The sequence below is a fragment of the Dendrobium catenatum genome, unplaced genomic scaffold (assembly GCF_001605985.2).
Source record: "Dendrobium catenatum unplaced genomic scaffold, ASM160598v2 fragScaff_scaffold_370, whole genome shotgun sequence".
NCBI classification, from domain to species: Eukaryota; Viridiplantae; Streptophyta; class Magnoliopsida; order Asparagales; family Orchidaceae; genus Dendrobium; species Dendrobium catenatum.
Genome location: NW_021318832.1, coordinates 4,061,829 through 4,087,979, shown reverse-complemented (window position 1 = coordinate 4,087,979; position 26,151 = coordinate 4,061,829). Strand labels below are relative to the sequence as shown.

Here is a 26,151-nt window from a genome sequence, read left to right as displayed (position 1 = left end):
GACGGCGTGCGGGAACTCGGAGTCGCGACCTGGAGCGTGCGGGAGGGAGAAACGTCGGATGTGCTGAAGGATACGGGTGAAAGGAGAGAAAAAGAGCTCATTTTAAGTGAGTGGACCCTACCCAGAGAGGCGTACGCCTCACAAGTAGTTGCGCAATTGCGCCTCTGAGGCGCGCCTCAGCCCCATTGAGGCGTACGCCTCTTGAAAGCCCAGAATTGCGTAGGTTATGAGGCGTTTTTGGGAGGAATTGCGCAAAGGCGCGCCTCAAGACGCGCCTCTCATTGCGCAATTTTAAACAGAGCTTTTAGTCTTTGTAGAATTTTGTGAATTCATTTGCACAAAATTCAAGTTTATTGTCAGTCCTCAACTTCTTTACTTTTCTATAAGTTTGAGTTATAACAAGTTTCTATTCCTTGATTTTTTTGGAATGAATCATTCTCACATTTAACAAAGTATACCCATATTTTTTTTGAATAATCATTAATTAAAAAAAAGAAAAAAAAAAAAAAACATTGCATAACCATATGAGCTTACCCGAGAAGGCCCCCATAGGACCGAATGGATTTAGTCAAGAATTGTATTTGTTAAGTGCACGACTAATGTAATTGTTTGTCTCTTTACCTTTCATATAACATAAAGTTCACAAAAGTCAAGATTCTCAATCTTGTCTCCCACATATAAAACCTTGCCTCTCATGCTGTCAGGCCCCCCTCTTTGAATTATGGGGCAAAGTCTCCTGTGTCATAATTAAGTTGCATTTGTTGAGTTAATAATTATATTAGTTGATCCTCTAATGATTCTTCTTCCAATTAAGGAATATAATCTATTGTTCATTCTTTTCATGATGATAAATGGACCTTTGTATACCATTAAGTTCCCATATTCACTCTTGAATGCACATCCAGAATTTTCTTAGATTCCTAGTGAATTTAAATTTCTCTTGAGGCCAGGCTCATATCCCACTTTTTTAGTTGTCATCTAATACAGTCCAACATCTTTATTTTTATCTTGCCAATATCCATGATCTTGCAAGTCTGATAACCAAGTATCATCATGTCTCCATCTAATACTATCATGATTCAAACAAAAATTTGTTTGGGCACATGCACCTACAATCCTTGCATTTTTTAGCATTACTTTGGAGATTCAGCAGTTGGCTGTTAGGCATTTTAATGGATTATATGAGTTAATAAATGTATCGGGTTGGTCAATAGGTCTTTATGATTCATTTATTTCATGGGTAGTTTTGGGCATTAAGTGGTTAAGAAGTCCTATAGATTCTTGTACTGCTATGCGCCTCCCTTTGGAGTGCATTAGGGAATAAATGAAGTGAGCTAAGTTTCGCTTTACTATGAGTTCTTCTTCTTCCTTCTTGTTCTTTCAATCTTTTGCATTTTTTTTAAACCAACAAACTACAATTGCCATTTATCCCTCGATCTTTTGGGGTTGTAACAATTGGTGCTCTTGTTGCGCCTGTCTGTTGGGTTCTTGGCATCACCTTTTCATGTATATTTTCCACCACCTCGCTTTCGATTGTTCAGGTACCTAAGCTCAATGTTTGACTTTTCTTAATCTCATTGAAAAAAATATTAACACCATTGTTGATCCGTTTTTCCTCACTACCAAATATTAATCCTATCTCCCACCTTCTCCCTAGAACCCATCGCAAACCTAGCTCTTATGATTCCCAAAATAAAAAACCTATATTCATCTCACCTTCCCTTCACTCACACCTCATCGTACAACAAACATTATCGTCTCATTGAGCCAATCTCCACATTTTCTGTGTGAATTTTTCATATCTGCTCAAGTCCAGACTCAGACCCATTGATTTCGGCTCATCACATTTCGGCTTCATCGCCTCGGCACAAATCTCATATTCACTTAAGCTCTTTTCACTAACTTTCTTCTCTGATCTTTGTAGATCCGTGAGGATTTGATGCAACACTCCAAATCCTGCCTTTTAATAGCCTCTCACATATCACGATATCGAACCATCCAGATCTCCCTATTACTTGATGTTACAGATTTTAGATCCCGAATAAGCAATCCAGATTTGCTAAAATATTGCTGACCAACCACCAGATCAAATGCGTGAGACCTTCACACTCCCATTTGCCAATTCCTGTTCCAGCTTACTCGTGATCTTGTAATCTTTTCTTCTAGATCCCATCTAGCCCATGAAACTTACCTAGTCGCCATTTTCGCCTCGCCGCCTATTGAAGATTTTTTCCACTTTTGCTTGCTCAACATATACTATTTCAACCTTCTCAACAGTGACTGCAATTGTCTTGGACGACCTCTTCTAGCAAACTTAAATATTTTCGCCACTCTAGCATAATATTATGTCGGCGTGTGCAAGCCACATCTAGTCATTTTCACCGCATTTCTAGTCACACGTTACCTCCAATCCATGATGCCTCAAAACTGTTTGAAATGCATGAACAATGATATCAATGTTGAGGTGCCTGTGCATATGGGACTTCAATCAATGACTTCAATCAATGACAGATCCAACTTGGTGAACTTTGGGAAATATATATGGGACTTCAATCAATGACAGATCCAACTTGAAGTAAATTTTGTACAAGACTTGACTCCCACACCCAAGCTTGCCAAATAGAGCCGCAAAAAGTCAGTCACATTATACACATGCAGGTTGTGGCGTATGATTTTTAAGTTTGTCGATTAATTGCGGGGTCTTTTCATTGCGGTCAAGCTCTTAACAAATATCAAGCACTTGCCTGAGCTCCCAATGTGAGTTTATTGGACATTGATACAACCTCTCTTGCTCCACTGTTCTAAACACCACTCCAAGTATCAACATATGCTTATCCCATGAAAATTTTCTTGCCTACAATTTGTGTACGCAATGAATGGCAAGTACTTGCTCTATTTTCTTGCTTGATTCAATTGGAAATCCAAACATCTTCTCCTACTTTGCCACTAGATTTTATATTGCCTACTTTTTGTAGAAGATGCTCTTGGTCTGATCAAGATGACTCCAATTATATTGCAGTAGTTGCTGGGCACATAAGAACATGGGTATAAACGACTACCACGTCTATTATCATGAGAAGATCATCAAATGAATATGTGACTTAACGGTTGCTCATCCCCTGCAGTTCCGTCAAAGTCTGAACCTGCATGCCATGTCTCAAGATTTTGCATGGGCTCCCACATGAATTTATAATGTATGGAGTTATTTCTTTATTTTGTACCTACCATGAGGGCAAGGTTAATTTTGAACGGGCCAATAATGTTAGGCATCTGTTGTGGATTATTTGGGTTAATAAAGATACTGGTTTTATTAATGGATCTTTGTGAGTCATTGAGTTCATAGATTTTTGTGGTAGCAAGTGCTTAATAGGTAGATTAAGGAGTCCTAGAGTGCCTTGTATTGCTTTATATACCTCCCTTTGTAGTGTATTAGGGAATGAATGAAATGAATTACGATATCCTTTTGGGCAAGTTCTTCTTCTTTCTTTATGAGAGTACCAATTATTATGATTCTAAAGGATTGAGGGGTAAATAATGATTGTATCTCGCTGACAACTTCAAGGAAAGTGTAGTATTGACAAAAGGGGGAGGAAGAAGAAGAACTCACCGTAAAAGGAAACTTAGATTATTTCATTAATTCCCTAATACATGCTAAAATAAGTAAATATAACATTACAAGGCACTCCGGGACTCCTTGAGTTATCTATTAAACACTTAATATCTATAACTATTTATGAACTCAATGTTCATAATGATATATTAATCTATCCAATACATTTATTAACCCATATAATTCATAACACGCCTTCTCTCCAAAATTTCCATGAATGATCATCAAGAATGTGTTAAAATCTTTTCATCATTGAGAACAACTGAAAACTTGGATTTGTAGGTAATAGATAGGGTGGGTTTCGATCTCATTCTTATGAATGCATTACATACTTTCCTGGCAAGTAGATATAACTAACTTTTTTACATGTACTAGACTTACCATGCTGCCTTATTGTTCAGTGAGTCAAATTTACTATCGTTCAAAATGTCCTTAAGGGCTGGCTTGACATAAACATTCGGAAGGAAGAGAGCAAAAAAGTATAGCACCTGACCGTCAATTCTACCCATTCCCATCCAAGTATCTGTTCACAACTTATGACAAATAGGTTAAGCTAAAGAGTTCTTATAGAGCAGTAGAAACAATGGATGAAAGCTTTCTTCGTAATATATATTTTTAATAATTTAGTATGTATTCTAACTTCATCGGAGCTGCTGAGGATCATTTGTTGAAACATCCATTTCCTTTCACTTTTTATGTATGGATACTTAGATGGAGGGATGTTGAAAATTTAAGCCGATATTTCAAAAAAAAGGTTCCATGAAGAAATAACTTTAAAATGAAGGTATTCAATTTAATTTTTTTATAGTGAGTGAAAAACTTCTGTAGTTGGGTTTAATTGAATATTATCCAATTAGTTTTCAGTCTTAATTCTTTTGGGGTAAGAGCATGTCCCGAAAACATTGACTAGTTTGGGATCTAATGCTGGTTACAAGATTTTACCAAATTTTTATTTTTATTTTTCTTAATAAGTTTTTTCTCAACCCCTCTCTGAAATGTTCTGATTATTTAAATCTATTAGAAAGTCATCCATTGTCATCTTCATTGTTAACCTCGTCTCAACTTGGGGTTTAAGTATGTCGAGTCAACTTGCCGGCTCGAACTCAACTCATTAAAGATTTTGTGTGTTGAGTTTATTCAGTCGTGAGCCATGGGTTCCCATCCCTATTGGTCTTGTCAATGCCATCTTCTTTGAGATACTGTTTCTATCATCTTCCGTGAAATTTGTGATTTCTATTGATGCCATCTCTAACGGATTCCCATCGCGAGGGTTTTGAGATTTTGTTATTCCGGCTATTTGAGCTCAAGCTTGAGTTCAAAGCTGGCATTGGGTAGGCAAGCCAAGCTCAAGTGAGCTATGAATTGAGCTTGACTCAACTCGTTCAACGACTTTGGTAGGGTCCATGAATCTTGATTCTCTATTAGCTTCAATAAAGCCCACTTGAGATGTTAATCTTATTTTGTGTAATATTTTCTAAAATTTTATTCATTCTATCTTTATTTATCTTTTTCTTATTTATATTTTTCCATTTATATTTTAGTTACTCTCCTTTGTAAAGCCCAAATGACCTAAATCTATCTTTTTGTCTTATCTTCATCGGGGTTTAGTCTTTTCATCCTTCTCATGTAATTATTTCGTAATATATCATTTTTATTTTTACTACACATTTGTCTTATTCTCAGCCTTACTTAATTTAAACATTATTGACTTCCTTATTTAACAACATTTTGATCCATATAAAATTACTTGGCTATTTTGTAGATCTTTAGCACTTCAAAAGTAAATATTCATTTTAACCACCTTCTAACTCAGTAAATTATCATTACCGTTCCATTCTTCTATATAATATATTTGAATCTCTTACACCGACTTATCACTTTATCTTAACAAACCTGAAAATTATTGTTATTGATCATTGTTACTGCAATATATATCTTTTTTTTTTTTCCAGGACTTTGTAAATGGGCAAGCACGGACCAGTTTTATAAGAACAACTGTCAATTGATTTTGAATGCAGTTTACGTCTATTAAGCGGTTGCCCCAAGTTCATGAACTAGGCCATGTACTTTAATCATATAACTAAACAATGGCCAAAGAAAGCCATATAAATGAACTCTATTATTCCAATCAAAACATAGTGCTTAAACATCTATCTGCTGGTATGGGCATGATGATGAATAGTAATTAATCTAATGAAATAGGACCATTAACAAAGCATTATAGAAATTAGATTAATCAAAACCAAACAAGTTTTATGCATAATAACCTTAACTGAAACAATTAGCTACTGGAAAACACATGAATGATAGCCAAGTAAAGCTAAGGTTTAATGCAGATAAACTAAAATTAATGCGGATAAAGTAAAAAGAAAAATTACCTGACTTGAGTTATCGGTTAAAGACTCTGGCGGATGTAAGCAAGACCTTGGCATATCATATAGCAGCACTTTCGGATCTGGATATCCTGAAAAGTTTACCTCTCTCCCTCATAGACTGACAACGGTTGTTTGTTATAGTATTAAAAAATGCCACTAAAACATAAATCTGGTTAAGATTGCATTCCTGTTTATATTAAAAATGACAGTAAAACATATGCCCTTTTCTAAAATAAACATAATAGAACAATCATCATAATTATCATTGACCTTATGTGTTTTATAAATAAATATGGGTAAACAATCATTTTCATTATCATTATTCTTATGTATGAGATTATAAATCCTTAAGCTCAATTCATTTTTGATGAGTCTTCTATGAAGTATTCAATCTATTTTGCACAACTTTTTCTTGCACATAAGAACAACACAACAAGAACATCAAGCCTTTATGTCACTACGTGGTGTAGGCTATATGAATCATTTTTCTCCATTGTCTTGTTAAGAGTTAGATTTTTTTTACTTCTAATAAAAAAAAAGGTCATTGCTAATACTTTCAAACCAAGACTTTTTAGGTTTATCTTTATCTTTCTTAGCATTGGCCAACATAATTTTGTTGTGATTAATTTTAGTTCTACATGTCTTTTCAGTGCATCTTCAACCCTTTTATTGTGCTTGACCATACCACACTTTATTTTGCAGTACTTTTTTTAATAGGTTTTTGTCCGACCATCCTTCTAATATAAATATTTCTCATTATTCTCCCAAATTTTATTACTTATTCGTCTTAAGTTATCATTTCTTCTTTGCCCAATTTAGCTATCAATGAAATTCTTTTTAGCTCTCAACACTTAAATCCATATGACATAGCATGCTTAGTTGCATTTTTATAATATAAGATGTTTATTTTTCATGATATTCTCTTATCATATGTTATTCTCGAGGCACTTTTCTATTTTGATCACTCAACTTTAACTCTAGATGTTACTTTCATTTATATTCACATTTTTCTATGTAACAATTTCAAGATAATTATACTTATCACATTTAGGTATCGTTTTTTCTAATTATTAATATCGTACTCATTAAAGTTACGTATTATTTACGCAGCCTTTGTTTTTTGTAACTTTTCATTTATTTCATTAGAAGTGTCTTTGGTTATGACTATGTCTAGAAAGAATGCACCTGTATATTTTATTTTGAGTATCCTTTATAAGCATCTACATAATCAATACAAAAATATTGGATTTATTGTTGATCCTTATTGTGTGCTAGCTATGATGGGGAACTCTTTGGCAACTCAAACTACTTTTATTACTAGTTAATTCTCCATCATATATATTTTTTATAACCTGAACGTATCTTTGGCACAGTATTTTCTACTTAATCACATGCATTCTTTAGATCAATGAAAATATATGAAGATCCTTTCTTTGTTCTTTGTATTTTTTTCATTAATTTCTTTAACACTAGCACAAAATTCACCTTTATATCGAATCTTCTTGGCATAAAATGAAAAATTTTTCCCTTAATGATGTCATTTTTTGAAGTTATTTTTTTGTGCTCTCTCCCGTAATTTCAATGTTTAGCTCATTAGATAATTTTACAAAAGGAGCCATAATCTAAAAAACCCAATAGTTTTTAAAGGATATATATGATGGGGACATCAGATTTCGACACGTGTACCATCGTCGGAGACGCCGATCGACGGCCATGATTCAGAGTCTTTATTTTTGATGTTTTATTTTATTCATGTCATTTCTAGTTCATGTTTTTCTTTTGTACCCCTATGAGGGAATTAGTGCTTATTGTAGCCCAAGGGCGTTGTTGTCTTTATGTATTTTATTTCCAGTTAGCCTATATAAGGGCTTTATCATTGTATTTGAGACTATTGCTTAATGAATGAAAATTTTTCTTCCTTTGTTCTCTTTGTGAGTGCATGACCCCCTCTTCATGGGCCCCATTAATGGCGCCATTAAACCCCCTCTCTTAATTTGAAATTCTAATCTTTAGCTCATAAAATTCCCTCCAATTCCCTCAAAACTGAAATTATTTCAGTTTTATTCCTAACCTAGCTCCCCTATTGATGCCGCCGGCCCCCCTCTTGGCTTTCAAATTTTGAATTCTCAATTAATACATTCAATGCACTTAATTGGGAATTCAAACCACTAATCCCTCCTCTCCTAATTCCCCCCAAAACTGAAATTACTTCAGTTTTATTGCATAAAACACATCTCTCTCCCTCCCCATCTCCACCGCCGGCCCCCCTCTCTCCTCTCCAACCCGCCGCCCATCTCTTCCCCCATTGGAGATTATCCCGTGGCGACCATCCTTTCTCCTCTTCAAGGATGCATGGAGGAACCCGAGTGGAACTACGGGTTTGAGTACGACAACCACGGAAGGGTTAACATCCTTAGATCACCGTTCTTCGACGTCGGCTTTGACTTTGACGACACCGTCGAAGAATACTTGGATCGGATCCTACCTACACTAGTGGACTCCATCGACGACCACTTTTCCGTCTACACGTGGATCATTAAAGGCTGCTCTCCCGCACCACCTCCACATCCGGCGCCTTCCTCTCTTTCCCTATTGATCTACGGCACCGTCACCCTCGGAGTGGTCTCGTCACTTGTGTGGTTATTCTTCTCCCAACGAACCTAGAAGTAGGAGCATGAGCGTGGCCTCAAGGTGAGACGATCGCTTTGTTAACCGCCGGATTCTAGTTGGCCATTCATCTTCATTACTTGTTATTGATGTTGTTATTTTATAAATCTTGCAAACTTAGTTGGAGCTACTTTCCTAGACGTTGTTAATTTCTAAGATCTTCTTTGAATCGTTAAATTAGAGAAGCATTGAATTGTATTACCATTATTTTAACAAACTTCTATTAACTTCTAAGAAACAATTCCTGGTTTCACATCATCTATCTTGACTTGTAATTCAAGGTTATCTTACGCAATATTGATATTTGAGAAGCTTTAAACACTCACGTGTGAATTACACAGGGTTGCATGAATTATTATTTAGCATATTTTAAAACTGCATACAACCTTCATGTAATCTAAGATTCAATTACTAGAATGTTTAACTTTTTTTAAAAGTTTTTTCATGTAATATTATCTTCATTGGTAGTTGCATCCCAATTGTTTGTGACAAGCTCTATAGATCCCCATCCATTTAGGGGTGTCAAAATCCGACCCGACCCTAAGTCAACCTGTTTTCCATGCAGGTCGGGTTCGAGTTCGTGATTCCAACCCGTTTGTAAAACCAAGTTGGGTTTGGGTTGACCCGAAAACCCGAAACCAACCCGTGTTGACCCGGGAACATCGCTCGTGACATCGTCTCGTCGACGTCGTCGCGTGACTCGGTGACCGCATCTAATGTCTCGTCAAGTCCAGAAACACCAAATCGTCTCGTCGAGTCCAGAAATACATCGTCGTGTGCCGCGGCTACTGTCCTGCTCGCACTATAGCTGGAGTCTGGTCGAGTCTAAAAATGTGTTGTCGCCTGCTTGGTCGGTGAAGCTGATGCTTGGTCGAGTTGTCGATGTTGTCCCATCCGCACTACTGCTGGCCAGTTGCCAGTGGCCGCTGTCGCCATGTCGCGTCTCAGGAGTCAAGAGACCCAGACGGCCAATCAGCCAGACCAGCACTACCGGCGAATGGGATATGTGCTCCTAAGGTTCCTAAGTCCTCCCAGAAGGTGAGTCGGGCAGACCCACTGTGCCGCAACTGGCTCTTGTAGCGCGCGCGAGCAAATGTGCATGATTTCTAACCCCCACGGGTCGGGTCGGGTCAAACCGGTAACCTGCAGGGGTCGGGTCCAGGATGACAATCTTGACCCGTTTGCAAAATCGGGTCGGGTTAGAGTCATCCCGTTTGTACCTGGGTCAACTCAGATTGGAGCTGAACCCAACCCATCGACCCGTTTTGACACCCCTACATCCATTCATTTTTGTTGTGTTACTTGTGTTGAGACAATTTTTATGCAAAAAAATTATTAAGTTTCTTGATTTTTTAGTCAAATATTCTCTTTACATGTATTCATTTAACATTTGTAATCATAGTCCACTACTAAATTGTACTAATCAAGAAATTTGTCTTTTGATTTTTAGATTAGTTTTGAAGAACAAGTGTATTTATCCTCAATTGCTATATTTGTTTAGCTAGTAAAAATTTAATATCAAATGGATTGTTGCATGAGAGAAAACGATATTTAGCATTACGTATACATGTAGTTCACCATCATCATTAACCTTATCACAACTATTTAGTATAAGCATTTTGAATCCTCATTTTTCATTCGTTCTTGTTGAGTGTTATTTGAGGTGGTATATTTATTCTTCACAAATTATTGTGAATAACTTCTATTCTTGTAACAATGGGTCTTCCAATTTTTCTTTTTTGTCCTTTAGCATTTATTTTATTAACTCGTATAATAGGTACATCTTCTATCCTTCATTGTAAATATCCACTATAGTTTTTTTTTTTCAATAAGCATTCTTCGTTGTCATTCCAAATTTTTCTCTAATATAATTATTCATTTATTTGTTTTTCCCTTTACAACATATACATCTTAACATTGTCATTTTTTCCACACTTTATTTAGATATTTATAGCTTTTTTCATGGCCCAATATTCATATCCATACATCATTGTCAGCCTAATTACAATTTTATAAAATGTACTTTTAAATCTCAATGATATCTTCTTATCATACAAAACTTTCAAGACCCTTCTTCATTTTAATTATTTAGCCTTAACTCTTAAATTATATCGTCATCTAGACGTCCATTCTTTTGTACAATAGATTGAAGTTATTTAAACCTATCACCTATAGTTATTATCTTGTCTTATATTATTGAATCATATTTTTAAGATAATACCTACTTATATTACATATCATATATAAAGTTTTTTCTATTAATTATAAAACTCTGGTCTTCTAAACATTTTCTCAATTGTTCAAATTGTTATTTTTTTAATGGATTTCTCACTAATTGGAATTATATCATTTGCAAAAAGCATGCCAATGCAACTCAATTTGAATATCCTTTGGAAGCATCTCCTTAACTAATAAAAAGAAGATATGGACTCATGCTAATAATCTATGTTGCACCGATACGGATACGGCGATACGGATACGACACGATATGGATACGGGACACGCCAATTCTTAAAAATACAGGAGACGGATACGGCGCGGATACAGCATTATAATATATAAATAATACATAAAAATTCATAAAGTAATCAAAGTGTAATATTTGAAATGACAAAAAAAATTGAAATAAAAGTAAGCATTAAATATTAAAATGTCTAGTACAACAACAAAAACAAGAAGATAAATTGCCCAGCATATGAAATTTCAACTATTCAATAGAAGGAATGATAGGATTAGCTTCTTCAGTGGTTTGTCTTTGAGTTTCTATATCATCTTCAATAAATATCATAGCTTCTAATTCAGGCTCATCAAGTGAAAGATTAGCAATTTCTAATATTCCCATATCCTCAAGAGATTCAAATAACATCTCCCGCAACATCCCACATCCTGTTGTCTCCTTCCAAATAAGTTGGAGTTTTCCTTGAGAGAAGTCGAAGGTTTGTATGCACGTAAACTAAATCTTCAGCCCGTTGTGGAGTAATTTTATTTCTCTTCATTGATTGGATGAATGCGTATGTGCTCCAATTTCTTTCACAACAGGATGAGGATGAAATTTGACCAAGCAATTTTATGGTGATTGTTTGAAGTAGAGGTGCTGAAGCTCCATGTATAATCCACCATATTTTCGGATCAATTCTCAACCTCGAAAACGGTGGAAAGTCGAAAAGAATAGGGTAAATCGTGGCTCCGTGTTTTTTTTTTTTAATAGGACACGCGTATCCGATATGCGTGTCCAGTCAAATTTAAATAATATTTTAATCGGACACGGCATAGCCGTATCCGACACGTATCCGTGCCGTATCCGACACGTATCCATGCCGTATCGGAGGCGTATCCGTATCCGACACGTGTCCAATACAGCACGCCTCGTAAATAGGAGTATCCGTGCAACATAGCTAATAATTGATGTAAACCTCTTGTAATTGAAAACTCTTGGATTACTCCATAACTAATTTAATGATGATTATTGCTGCATTATACAATTATTTAAGTATGTTAACATAATTTTAACACATTTTTTTTGCCTTAAGGCTCAACAAATCAGTTCCTATAGTACTTAATCATATGCCATCTCTAGTTCAACAAAATCATAGGAAGATGATTTCTTTGTTCACTGTACTTTATTTGAACCCAGTTCCTATTTTGGTGCTTAAAGTGATGTAGAAATACCATAGACTGAATTGAGTGACCCTAATACCTTCATGGCTTACAATTGACTGGTTTAAATTTGCCATTTTTATATAGCTAGCTAACCTTTATGCTAAGCTGTTATTTGGAAAATTTCTGTGAATTTTCACCATAAAAAAATTTAAGATTATTCATTGGAGAAGTTGATTATCTGTTAAGATTTTAACCACCATTTTGTGTTATGAAATTCTGTTTTTGACGTGATCTTAGCGGCCTTGTGATTTTTTCTAACGTTTAATATTTTAACGGTTTTCTATTTTTTGTTTTAGAATGTTTCGTATGAACAATTTGACCACCCAAAGGAAAAAAGTTTTTTTTTTAAGGAAAACTTTTGGTATTTACTTTTGGGAGCCATGTGTATGTATATTGATATGTTTCTTGCATGGGCATTCTTGGCTATTTATTTCATGATTTATTAATGCTCTTCGTACCCCATGTTTGACTGGTCTCCCACTAAGCTTTGACAAGCTTTCATATTAGATTGAATTTGCTGAACCACATTTACCCTCTAAATTAGGAAGTTAGGATAGGAATTGTCTTTATCCGCGCCAAAAATGTCCATCTGCTGTGATTTGGGATCCATATCTTGTCCCATGAAGAACATTCTGTTAGAGGTTACCTTAACTGAAATCTTCAACAAGTATTGCCTGCAATGGCTTTTCATTTGTTCTCAGCTTTCTCAATTTTCTGTACATAACAAGGCTCGGTTCCTTTTGCATTGCATATGCACTCAAATAATGCATTAGTTTCTCTGCACTTACTGTATTTTATTTCTTAGAAATGATGATTTTGACACTCTTTCCAAGATGAAGGCTACTGAGGATGTGTTGGAAGCAAAAGATAAGGATAAGGTATTGTATGACAGATTTCCTTATGTTAGTGTCAGCTCATACCATGACTTGGATTTTACCGGCTATGGAGAGTACTTCCTTTTTTAGCTTTTTAATTTGCATATTCTGGTGCTGGTAGCCTATTGCCACCATGCTTATTCTTTCATGCTTTGTACATATTGGATGCTGTTTTGCAGCCATATGCTGTAACATCTTTATTGATATGTTGCTGCTTCATTTCATAATGCTTTCTTTTGCTCTACTTTTTTTGAACCTTGCATGTCACAATTATGATTTATGAGGGAAATGTGTAGCAAAAGTCCTACCTTTTTTTGCACCTTCTCGATGACATCATAACATTGGGCAATGCACTTGCGAAGCAGCTTTTGCCCATCTCCTAGAGAGCAGGGACTTTTCATACAACACATCATAACCTCAATACAACATTACCAAGCAAAGTTTGATTGGCTTGGTAATGTACTAGTGCTTGAAAGCATGATTGGAAAGTTACTCTAGCATGTGCTTTAATTCCTTATAATTGCCACTGGATACTTACACAAATGACTGCTTTTGAAACAGAGTATAAACTTGTTTTTCATGTTCATTTTCTCAGCTATTCATTTTCTTTGGTGCAGCAAAAACCATCTTTCGAGCTTTCTGGGAAGCTTGCTGAGGAAACTAATCGAGTACGAGGTAATTTTTTTGGCTAATTTATTGTATTGCTTCCTAACAATGTTGCTAACTTCACGTGGCCCATATCTTAGCTTTTCATTAGTATCTACATTAGTTGTTACTGTTGTAAATATTAGATTACCATTTTGATCTCCATTTTTGAAGTGGCTTTTGCAATTGAATGCTAATTTTGTAAGTGTAAATAATTTTTTTTTGTAAGTGTAAGTAATATCTTTTCAGTCCAACCTGTTAAGTTTGCATTAAGTTAAATATAACTATCAAGTAGAATTCATGTATCGTTAATGTATTGAATCTTTATATATGATTTATGTTGTTAGACTGACTACTGCTGCTATTTTAAACTGTTGTCTGTTGTCTGTTGTCAGGGATAACTCTACTGTTCAATGAACCACCAGATGCTTGCAAGCCAGATATAAGATGGCGATTATATGTTTTCAAGGCCGGTGAAGTGCTTAATGGTAATATTTTTGAATGCTTTTAAGAGCATTACTTGCTGTACTTTGGGAAACTGAAATGTGAATGTCTAATATTTGCTTATTTGAAAAAGCCGAAAAAGTTATTAGTAAATTACAGAATTAAGGATTCGTTTAATTGCAATTTTCTATTTATGTACCTTCATTTTATGCTGCGTTACTGCTGTGAATATTTTTTTCTTTTTTCTTTGCACTTTTATGCTTATCGGTTGAGCTTGCAACTCTTCAAGGTTTTTCACTTTCTACTTCTTTTGTTTGGTTTTGGAAACTCATTGAGACCCACAGGATTCCCTTTACTAAAAATTGTGATGGTATGAAGTAGGTTTTGTGAAGTGATATACCATAAATCAAAATGCAATTTAGTTTTTTTATCACACTATATATGATATGTGGAGGTAGAAATATTTGAAGTATATGAATATAAAGGAATTGGAAAGTTACTTGGATGGTGTTTGTACTACTCTTTCTATAAAAATTAAAGTATATATTCATATATTAAAGAATAAAAAGCATTATCCAGCTTCAAAAGAGTGATAGAAAGAATAAAGAAGAAGAACGAAGAAATATTCCTTTGACCGTCTGGCACCAATCAACTGTTCCCTTTTTTCATTCTTATTAATCTTCTCCATCTCCTAGTTGGTTTATTTTGCGGAAACCATCATGAATTCAGTTGCGCTTTTCAACATTGTGATTTTTGGTGTATGCTCTGTCCTGGTCCTAGCATCGCATTTCAATCTATAATAGAACTTCTCATGCTATACAGCTATAGAGGCTATCATTGAAAGTAGTACCTTTGACATCAAAGTTGTATAACCATAGTGCCTTTGATGCATCTAAATTTTAGATTCTTAATGTTGAAGGTTACAATGAAATTGTGGTTCTAAAAGGTTTATATTGTGATAGAGCCTTTATATGTGCACCGTCAAAGTTGTTACCTTTTTGGGAGAGAAAGGAGGGTTGCAGACATCCCTACTGACCATCCTTCTTGCAGCAAACAGCATGCTGTTCTTCAATACAGGTGTATTACTTTGACCCTTATTAATTGATAATCTAACACCTTTATTAATAATCGTGCTTTCTCTCTTCAGAAGCGTAGACAAAGAGCAAGCGGATGGGTTAATGTCAAAGCAAGTAAGGTAATGCATCAGATTTTTATTTAGGTCTTTATAACTGCTGATCAGTCTCTTTTTGTTGCTTGTAATGTTGTCAGACGTCTTATTGAATATCTAATGTTTTTCCTGTTTTTTATTATGTTAGGCCTTATCTCATGGATCTTGGAAGCACTAACGGTACATTTATTAACGTAGGAATCTATATCCAATCTCATTTTTTTTTTTGTTTGCTTTTTAAAGTAGAAATCCTTTTATCATATTTTGTGCTAAATTTTGTCCATAATTCCCACCACTGATTAGATTTCATATTTTGCAGGAAAATCGCATTGAACCACAACGTTATTATGAACTTTTTGAGAAAGATACTATTAAGTTTGGTAATAGTAGGTATGATGTTGATAGTCATGCAACTCGTGGTCATAGCTCTCATCAAAATATTCTATTTTTTTTCAAATTTTTCTTAATCTTGCTTTTGTTAATTTCCTGCCCTATTTTGTTTGTTGTTTACACTTCTAAGATATTTTTCCATTTATTGTTGATGCTCTTGTGGCATTGACATGCTGCTGAATTACTGTTTCTGGTGCTTTTTTTTTTCCTTTTGCACTTGTATTTGATTTAATCATAAAAAATGTTGATTGTTTGATATTCTTATTTTCGGCATGATATTCTTATTTTCGGCATGTTCAGTATTTTTTATTCTGAAAGATAACCGGAATTGTGATAAATGTCTTCGTTTTAAGTTTAATCTTTATGTGGCAATGAGGTTTCTCTAATCTATGTTATGGACATGTTGACGTGAATTCTTACTGTTCCGTGACCAATTATGATGTTTATAGTTGTTGTTGAACTAAGATAGCTATTGGTGCTGTTTACAATCCATTTTCTAATTTTCTCATGGAACTTTGCATTAATCCATGTTTTTATTCTTAGTGTTGATTCCAAGATGAAGTTAGAAAGGAATATAGTAATAACTGGGTGCTTTTTCTTGGGGGTTTTTTTATGGGAATATTGTTTGTTACTGATAGTGCTAGAGCTGATGAATGAGTGAGCTCATTCGTTAGCTCTACTCTTTGGTTCACGTGGAACTAAACTGAATTGATGTGATATGTTTGTCACATCTCCATGATGATTATAATTTATTATCCAACTAACTTCTCTCCTATCATCCCCACCATAACAAGCATGCACACAAAATCCATGAAATTCCTCATGCTTTTGATGTAGACAAAGGGGGGGTCAACACAAGTCCAAAATAAATCATATTTTGGCTTCCCTTGAGTCTACTAGCTCAATCCAATTGAGCTAGAATTGTAGCTCATTTATGAGCTAGGCTTTAGTTCATTTATTGAACTAGGGGTTAGCTCATTATTAGCTAGGATTTTAGCTCATAGTTATCTTTATATTTAATGTACTTTTTATGATTTTTATGTTTGTTTTTATGTTTGTCTCTTGGAATTCCAAACCGGCCTTTGGAATTCCAAGATTTCTTTTTCCCATGGTGGCTCCTTGAATTCCACCATGGCCTTTTAGTATTTTGTGCTTTACCTCTTGGGATCTCACGGCTGGCTCCTTGTTCCGTGTCCGCCCTTCGGTTCCCGCGGCTGTGGCTCTTTGGTCCGTGCGGTTCCCTTCGTCTCCCGTGGCTGTCTCCTTGGTTCCTGGTTTGGGTGTAAACCGAGAGCTTTGGGGGGAGATTTCTATGCTTTTTAATGCTTTGAATTATGTGTTAATTAAATGTTTGTGTCCTTTTGTATTCCCCTTTCATACCTATAAATATGGGGGGTTATGTAATGTTTTAAGAAGTGAATGATATTTGATTTTTGAAAAATCTGTTAACCTGCGGGTTGCTCGGAAATCCTGCGGGCTCTTTCCAACCTTCTTTTCTCATCCCCTCCGGAAATCCTGCGGGCTCTTTCCACCCTTTCTTCTCGGGCTTCTAATCTCTTTCGTCTCTCCGCAAGTGCCGCTCCACCTGTATCCTTCTTCTCAAAGTGCAGCAACTTTAGGGTGTCTGTCGTGTTGTTTGTAAGTAGTCGTCATAGTTTTTTTTACTTGATTAGTTTAAATTGAAATGTAAGAGTTTGTTCTTCCCTATTGTTCTCGTCTCTTTTCTCCTCCTTCTCAATTTCGTCGTTAGAAGTTCGTCGTGTCTCTTTTGTGGGCGAAGGGTATAGGCTCCCTATATCTTTTGCTTACATCAGCTTTTCTCCTGTTAACTCCATTTTTCATAAAACATTCTATCCATTTCCTCTTTTATTATCTATATGGACTTTAGAATGATTTCCTCCATCATCCAATGTTAAAATGAATTATTAAATCCATCACCAATTATGATCACAGCTCATTATTGAATCTGGCATACTTCACATCAGGCATCTCCCTCCCTCTCGCCCTCTCTCCTCTACCCAACACTAATGCACTCTCCTTAGGGTCGCTAACGATCAGATCTTTAGGTAAGCTAAACTCAACTCAAGATTGTGTCACAACCTTTTTTATCAGATCTAATATAGTATTGGCCTATGAATGACTTAATATAATCTTAATTTGACTAGGATCTAGTTTGTTGATATTGATTTGAGCTTGAATTGAGCCATATCAATTCCATATCAACTTGGAGTTGACATCTTATCCCGTCTTTACTTTATTTTCAAACATGCTACAGACATTCATGTGTATTTCTTGCATGAATGCATGCATATATGCCCACTTTTGCCTTCATAGATAGGTAGAGACATACACATGCATGTTGATTTCTAAAAGGTCTCCAAGGTAGGGGTGACTCTATCAAATTCGGGTTTAACTTATACTAATGTACCGAAAGAGGTCCTGCTGATTCCCCTAGTAGGGATGATAGCCATGAGAAGTCTCAGAGTTTGTCCTTAGTCGCCTTCAATTCTCAATTTAAAGGATCAATAAATTTTCCCAGCTAGGGCTGCAAATGAACCAAGGTTTCGAAGGATGCTTTTTAATTTCAGTTCACATGGAGAAAGTTCATCAATCACACCCTATTTCTAGAAATAGGGATAAAATTCAAATTCAGAGCTAATCTCATTCAAATTGAAATTTATTCTGAAAAACTAATTTAAATTTAAACCCAAGATTATCCAAAATGATAATTCATCATAATTTAAATTTACATGAATCTTATTATAAGAAATGAAACTTACTTTCATTTTTTTTAACTGCGCTTTTGTTGTGCTTTAAATGAAACTTAACTTTCATGAATTTTGGTTCAATATAGATATGGGTGTAGCTATAATTCTTTGATTTGGGCTTTGCTGTATCAATACCTTTTTTCAAAATAAACTTACCTCCAAAGAGTCATATTGTGGCGGCTCTTCCTGTCGAACTTTTGCCATATTCATCACCTTGTCATCTTTGATACAAAAGCTTTCAATGATCGGTTGTTTGTTTTAGCAAATCAAATATTTTTGAACTCTAGAGGTATATGGGGTGATTTTATCAGTAATAATCTTGTATACTTTACCAATCGGTGCAAGAATGACATATCTAAACTCAAATAAAACAGAAAGTATTTGTGAAAGTAGAACTGGTAGATAAAAAATGCTTGAAGGTGTCTCGGTAACTTACTAGATCTTCAATGTTAAACACTACAAAAATGAAAATTTTGAGACAAATTAACAAAATAAGCGAGGCATTTTAATGTATAGGGTTGAAAGTGTGCATATCTAATTCTAACAAGTACAAAAATCACCTTCATTAAATTCTTGCTGTCTTCTATAAATATTAGCTTTCCTTATGTTTTCCATTTTACTTCTCAAACTGTAATTTAATATTAGTTTGAAGTTTATGCATATGCTGAATAAAATATACCCCTAATTTAATAATATTATGTTGCTATGGTAATGGGATCTACCTGCTTTCTAGGATGCACATCATAAACAAGTTCAAAATTAGATTTCGTGGTAGTGTGGCGCTCATGACTACTTTAAGCAAACTAAGTGATAGGAAGCATTAGATCTTATCTGCCTAAATAATCACCAATCAATTATCGTGATAGATTGCCTAAATATGATTAACCACCTATTTTTATCCATTAGATTGAATGTAGATGAAAATTTTAAAATAGTGTGAAGCATCTCATATAAATTTCTTCAGAAGTGGCTACACAAAATGTACAGCTTGATAAGAAATTATGAAATTAAATAATCTACGCAATCTGATAATTTCATTGAAATATAATTCTACTATGAATGAAGCATCAATGATTTTAGAGCAAAGAATTGAACAATTCATGAAAATTGATGTATGATACATGAAAATTAGTGGGGATTGGTTTCCAATAGGTTGAAGTCTATCAAGCATTTTGCAGGCAGCAGAGAGGGACTTGATCATGTGGGAAAGATGGAAGGGAAAGGTGCTTTTGGCTACTACTTGGTGAAGCAACAACAATGATGATAAGGAGGGAAGGAAGGATTTATATGGAAAAGTTTTAATTCTAATTACAAGACAGAAAAAAACATCTATGTTAATTAAATCAAAATAAATCTAATAAATGAAATATAATTTATTTTTATGAACCAGATTTGTTTATTATAGATTTGAAAGTAATAATATTTGTTTATTATAGATTTGAAAGTAATAATCAATTTATAGAATACGAATACAATTAAAATTCAAAACTAATTTTATCGAAATTGAAATCTAATCCTAATATCATACTTTAAAACTATGGGAGCGAGTTGTGGAGCGTAGGTTGTGTCGTGATACTAATGTTTCTCAAAATTAATTTGGATTCATGTCCGGTAGGTCTACTATGGAAGCCATACATTTATTGAGAGGTATGAATGAGAAATATAGAGAGAATAAGGAGGATCTACATATAATATTTATTGATTTAGAGAAAGCATATGATAAAGTTCCAAGAGAAGAGCTATGGAGAGTTCTTGAAAAAAAAGGAGTTAATAACGCTTATATTCAAATCATTAAAGATATGTATGCAGGAGCTATTACTTGTGTTCAAACACAAGGTGGTTTGACCAAGTATTTTCCTATTTCGGTTGGATTACATCAAGGATCAGCCTTAAGTCCATATCTTTTTGCTTTAGTCATGAATGTTCTCACTAGACATTTGCAAGAGGATGTACCTTGGTTTTTGCTTTTTGCTGATGATATTTTTTTTGTTGATAAGATTAGAGAGGGAGTTGAAGGTAAACTTGAATTATGGAGGTCAACCTTAGAGTCAAAAGGTTTTCACTTGTGTAGATCTAAAACTGAATATATGGAGTGTAATTTTAGTAAGCAATAGACCTAGTGAGGGGATTGTGACTTTGGGCGATCAAGTCATTAATAATAGTACACGTTTTAGTTATCTTGGTTCTATTGTTTAGAGTGATGGTGAAATAGATTGGGATATTATCAGCAGAATTCAAGTTGGATGATTGAAGTGGAGGAATGCATCGACTTATTGTGTGATAGAAAAGTCCCCCTCAAACTTAAGGGAAAATTTATAAGATGGTGGTGAGATCTGCAATGCTTTATGGTGCAAAATGTTGGCCATTAAAAGAGAAACATAATACTAAGTTAACTGATGCAGAGATGAGGATGCTTGGATGGATGAGTGGCTTGACCCTTAGAGATAGGATACGAAATGAGCATATACTTGAAAAGGTTTGAGTAGCTCCAGTGGAAGACAAGATTAGAGAGAGTCGCCTTAGATGGTTTGGTCACATTAAACGTAGGCCTTCCGATGACCCGGTTAGGAAAGTTGATGTTTGAATTATGTTAAGAAAGGTAGAGGTAGACCTAAAATGACTTGATTAGAAAATATTAGAAATAATCTCTCTTTATTAGATTTAAATGAGAATTTGACTTTTAATCGGACACAATGGCGAAGAAGGATTCATGTAGCCGAGCCCACACAGTGGGAGAAAGGCTCAAGTTGTTGTTGTTGTTGTTGTTGTGAAATCTAATCCTAATAACTGGTTGAAAGTTAAACTCGAAATTGTCCAATAGGATAATTCCTGATGATTAAATCAAACTAATATAATAAATGAATAAAGTTCATTTTCAGGAACTGGTTTTGTTTAGTTTAATTTTTGATCTAATCATAATACTTAAATTGGATTCATGTGCCACATCAGTTCATGTTTTTATTGCCATCATTTTTAGCGTTCTTCATCACCGCTTTTTGTGTCATCATCTAACAAATGCAACTTGATATAGATTATGCTATATTCTTTTTGTAGAATTAGTTTGAGTGAAATTAATTGACTATATAATATATTTTTTCTTGGAGGATTGGAAAATAAAAATATATATTTCATTGCAAGTCTCTGAGTTAAGCACCCACCAGTGAACTAATATCTTTCTTGAGAATATTACTTCAGTAGAAACAGATTGATGTGATGAGTGCATGTACACTTCTTTCTCTAGGCTCATATTGCCATGCATGATCTATTTGTCAGTTTTAGCTATAATTTGTCTTGTAATGGTTTCATGTAAAAGCTAGATGGTTGCTCGTTTCTTGTTGTTATAAAACGTATTTCTTCTAAGAATTTATTCCCCAAATATTTTGAGCCATCTGAACTGTTAGGATTGCATATTCAATCTGAAAAACAATATATCTTCTTATTACTATTTCATTTTTCTTATTGCAGCCGGGAGTATGTTATGCTTCACGAGAACTCAGCTGGCTGAATGGCATCGAGACCATGCGCCTGCGGCCATTCACGTTGGTTTTATTTACTCAAGCCTTTGCTCTCCTTTTCTTGAATTTTCTGTTCTGTGATGATGACTTTGGATGATTGGAATTCCTTGTTGATTCGTTTCAATTATTATCAGCATTTCTGTAGCATATTTTGTTTGAGATCCTCAGGACTCACAATTTATTAGCCAAATGATGTTTGTGAGAGAATATGTCATCGTTCTGCTCCAGTTTTTATCAAAGCTTCCATTGTGTTTGGAAATGTGGACTTCGTTGCTTTTTATTTTTTGGCCAATTGTGTGGCGGCAAGTATTAAGAGTTTTGGGGGGCTTTCATATTGGGCAAATTATTACATCCTGTCACCGGACGAGTAGAATTGGTTCGGACATCCAATAAAAACATGCCACGTCACCTGCGCTTTTGATTGCGCTTTTGACTGTGAGTTTGACTGCGTTTAATTTAGAATAATATTTTATTAATATCCGGACTTATCTTTGCGTCCGGTGACCGGATGTAATAATTTGCCTTCATATTGTGTATATATTTCAACTTTCCATGCCACTTGAATTATGGGTTGTCAGATGAACAATTAGCTCAAGACCTACAACATGATTTACTACTGACAGCTGAAGAAGATAGCATTAAGGGGCGAAAATGTTGATATTTATTTTGAAGCAAAATAAATATGTAATGTAAAATTTTGATGCATTTAGAATTCACCATCACGCTCATTTTTCGTGTATTTGAAATTCCTCTTGTTTAGGATGAGTTTCAAATACACCAGAAATTGATCTGCTCGCCGCAGCCATTCGTCAATCGTTGACCACCGGCGCCAGCATTGGTTTCCCCCGACCACCAACTTCTCTGCTGCCAATGTAGGCAATTGATTACTATCTTTTTTTTATTTTAAATCGCATTCATTTTGCTTTAAATCAAATAAATATTATGCATTTCATTTATACTCATTCAAGCAACTTATTCCATTTTAGTCCATTTTAGGCAATCAAACAGCCACTAATAATAAATCTTTCTTTGGACCGACTTATTAGATACATGAATAATTTTAAAATTATCACATATGTATTACTACATCTATATTGTCTAGTAAAAAAAATAATCTTCATTTGAGCTGATTATTTCTGCATAGACTTAAATAAATTATTAGCATTATTTAATTAATTTTAAATTAAATAAATTTATTCAATAGATGTCACTTTGAGGTAATATATTTTTTTAATTTAACTTAATTTTAAAATAATAAATAATTATTTCAAATGAGAAGTTTTTAATTGATAAATATATTGAGCAAATAAATTAATTCATTTATTTATCAATATTTCTCTATTAGTTTACCTAATTCATAAAACAGATAATGTTAATAACATCATAGATTAAATCTAAAGTTAATTCATATGTTTGAATAATTATGAGCATTGCTAAGGCTATTAAAAACATTAAAGTAATAGAAGCAACTCACTATTTTAAGCCCATTAACATTGCAGTAATATGCAATTGTTCACTGTAACCGAAATTTTATCAACCATTTCATCTTTTCGTATTCTCATACGAAATTTAATTGATTGGAAAAGAAATAGTGAATCCATTGTTCATGGAAGAAAATGAAAATAATAACAGTGAAGAAAATTCATATGCTCACTTTTAGTGCCCGCAGTTGCCGACTCGCACACTCGAAACATGCTTGCGCAATGCCCATATCCGGGTTTAGCAGGTCGGGTCGGGTCGGGTCAACCGGGCAACCCGGCGGGTCGGGTATGGCTTGACATTCCTGACCCGTTTGCAAAATCATGTTGGGATAGGGTCAACTCGTTTGGGCCCGAGATAATTCGGGTTGGACCCGAACCTGACCCATTTTGACACCTCTAATAATTAGGCTCGGATACCACTTATAAGGATACATTGGAGATGAAATTTTTTTTTTAACCCAAATTACATGTCAAATCATCTAGAAAATAATTAGAAGCATGCATAAATCTATTGAAATGCATAATCAAGGTTTTCGGTCTTCCACGCTTGAAACGAAATTCTCCAAGAGAGCGAGAGATCATTTCTTTTCACTTAAGATGGGAAATGAGTGATATGAGAACATAGCCGCTTAAACTGGGGACCACAATACTTTATACTTTAAATATATTTATTTTATTTCAACCCATCATTAAAATAAAATAAATACTTGACATCTACACAATATTTAACTTCATATAAATTTAATTGAGATACCACATAATTCAAATAATAATTTAATTCTTAAATAATCATAGCAATTAATATATAATACTTAATTTATATTTATAAATATACAACACCAAATATAAAATTATCCAACAGAAAATATTTTTAAAAATAATTAATATGCTTCTCAAGTATTATTTATATGTCATCTATTTTATCATTATTGATTAGATTCATTTCTACCCTCATCTTTCATAAATATACATTTGGGAAAAATAGGAGCAAACATGCCCAATTTTATTACAAAAAATAAAATAAAAAGTTACAATAGAGTACAAAATTTTGTAAGAAAAAAAAAACGAAAAAACTTCCAAATAAAAGAAAAAAAAAAGTGGAAGGAAATCCACCTTAAACATCTAAAGATAGCCAAAAAGAAGAAGATTTCTCTCATACACAAAGTATTTCTTCCCTTCCCTTTTTTGGAAAAGCTATTAAGTTATGTGCAGCCTTCATCTGCTAGGGTTTTTTTCCGCTCGGTTAGGGCTTTTTCCCTAGTCGCCTTCCTCTTCGGCGCCGTCTCTCTCTCGCTCCCCTTTTCTTATGGCGAGTAAGGTTAGACCCTGGCTTTCTTGAGGGTAAGCATTCCAAATCCTTCAAAGATGTGTTGTCTGGTTCTGATGCATCTAAGGTTTTTCCGGATTTTCGTGTGTCTACGATTCAGGGTTTGCCAGCTTTGTGGTTTTCGGAGGATGAGTTTTTGCATCTTGCGAAACCTTTTGAGTTTGCTTTAGTGGGGAAGTTTCTGCTTAAACGGTCAGCTTTGGATTCGATTCATAGGTTCTTTTTCAATCTTAAATTATCGGGGGATTTCTCTGTTACTTTGTTGGATCAGTCGAATGTCCTGATCAAGCTTTCTAATGATCTTGACTATGGGAGGGTTTTTGCGCATCGATCCTATTTTGTTTTTGGTTGTTTCATGAAAGTGATCAAGTGGTCGCCTCTACTTGACCTGTCGGAGGAGTCGCTGATTGTCCCAGTGTGGATTTCTTTTCCGGGGCTTCGTCCTCACCTGTTCTCTCCTAGAATTCTTTTTGGTTTGGGTTGTCTTTTTGGTCACCCGATTCACACCGATAATGCCACGGCCGTTGGTTCGCGTCCTTCAGTCGCTCGTATTCTTGTAGAAATTGACATCTCCAAATCTTTCCCGGATTCTGTTTGGCTGGGTCCGGATAATCTGGGGTATATTCAGAGAGTTGTTTTTGAAGGAATACCTAATTTTTGTATGCATTGTAAAGCTGTGGGGTCATAAAATGTCGGATTGTATTAAATTATTTCCTAATTTACGACCGGCTGTGGAATCGGCTCCATCGCTGGTGACACCTGCTTCTGACCCCGTTGTCAGCTCTGCACCTTTAGCTTTAATCGATCCCTCTTCTATTCCGATCTGTGTTGACGCTGGCCAGGTCGCTGGGTGTGTTGTTTCCCCAATTGGTATGGTGGAGTATGGTTTTGCTTTTAATTCGGGTAATGTTGATCCTGTTCTTAGGGGTGCTGATAATAATTTAGGGGTTAAAAATGTTATTTTGGGCTCTAGTTTAGCCTGTGGTATTTCGGTTACTGGGGCTCTATCCGATTTACCTGTTTGTTCTGTAGAAAATGTTGGTGTGGAGAATGGATTCGATTATGTTGTAGTCATACCTACTTCTGCGAATGTTAATTGGACGGTTGATTTTAATTTGGTTAGTGATGGCTCCCCCTCTAATCGTGTCCCTGCTTCTGTCGATGTGGGGGTTGGGGCTCCTGTCTCTGATGTAATGCACAGTGTTTTGAACTCTTTTGTTTCTTCC

General features: G+C 34.9%; 1 protein-coding gene across 9 annotated transcripts in view; it reads left to right on the top strand.

Annotated features, from left to right (window-relative positions):
- LOC110093911 (FHA domain-containing protein DDL) overlaps positions 1–22,376 on the top strand; it is a 30,606-nt gene extending 8,230 nt beyond the window's left edge. For 7 of the 9 annotated variants that reach the window (XM_020818958.2, XM_020818954.2, XM_020818959.2 and 4 more), the window contains 7 exons: positions 13,118–13,190; positions 13,805–13,862; positions 14,228–14,320; positions 15,239–15,353; positions 15,424–15,471; positions 15,593–15,624; positions 22,068–22,376. In XM_020818958.2, coding sequence (XP_020674617.1) covers positions 13,118–13,190; positions 13,805–13,862; positions 14,228–14,320; positions 15,239–15,353; positions 15,424–15,471; positions 15,593–15,624; positions 22,068–22,198 — 550 coding nt within the window. In that variant the 3' untranslated portion in view covers positions 22,199–22,376. Of the gene's footprint in view, positions 1–13,117; positions 13,191–13,804; positions 13,863–14,227; positions 14,321–15,238; positions 15,354–15,423; positions 15,472–15,592; positions 15,639–15,763; positions 15,835–22,067 lie in introns of all 9 variants that reach the window. The other 2 variants (XM_020818960.2, XM_028693825.1) reach the window with 2 other exon arrangements.
- Positions 22,377–26,151: the final 3,775 nt, after the last annotated feature.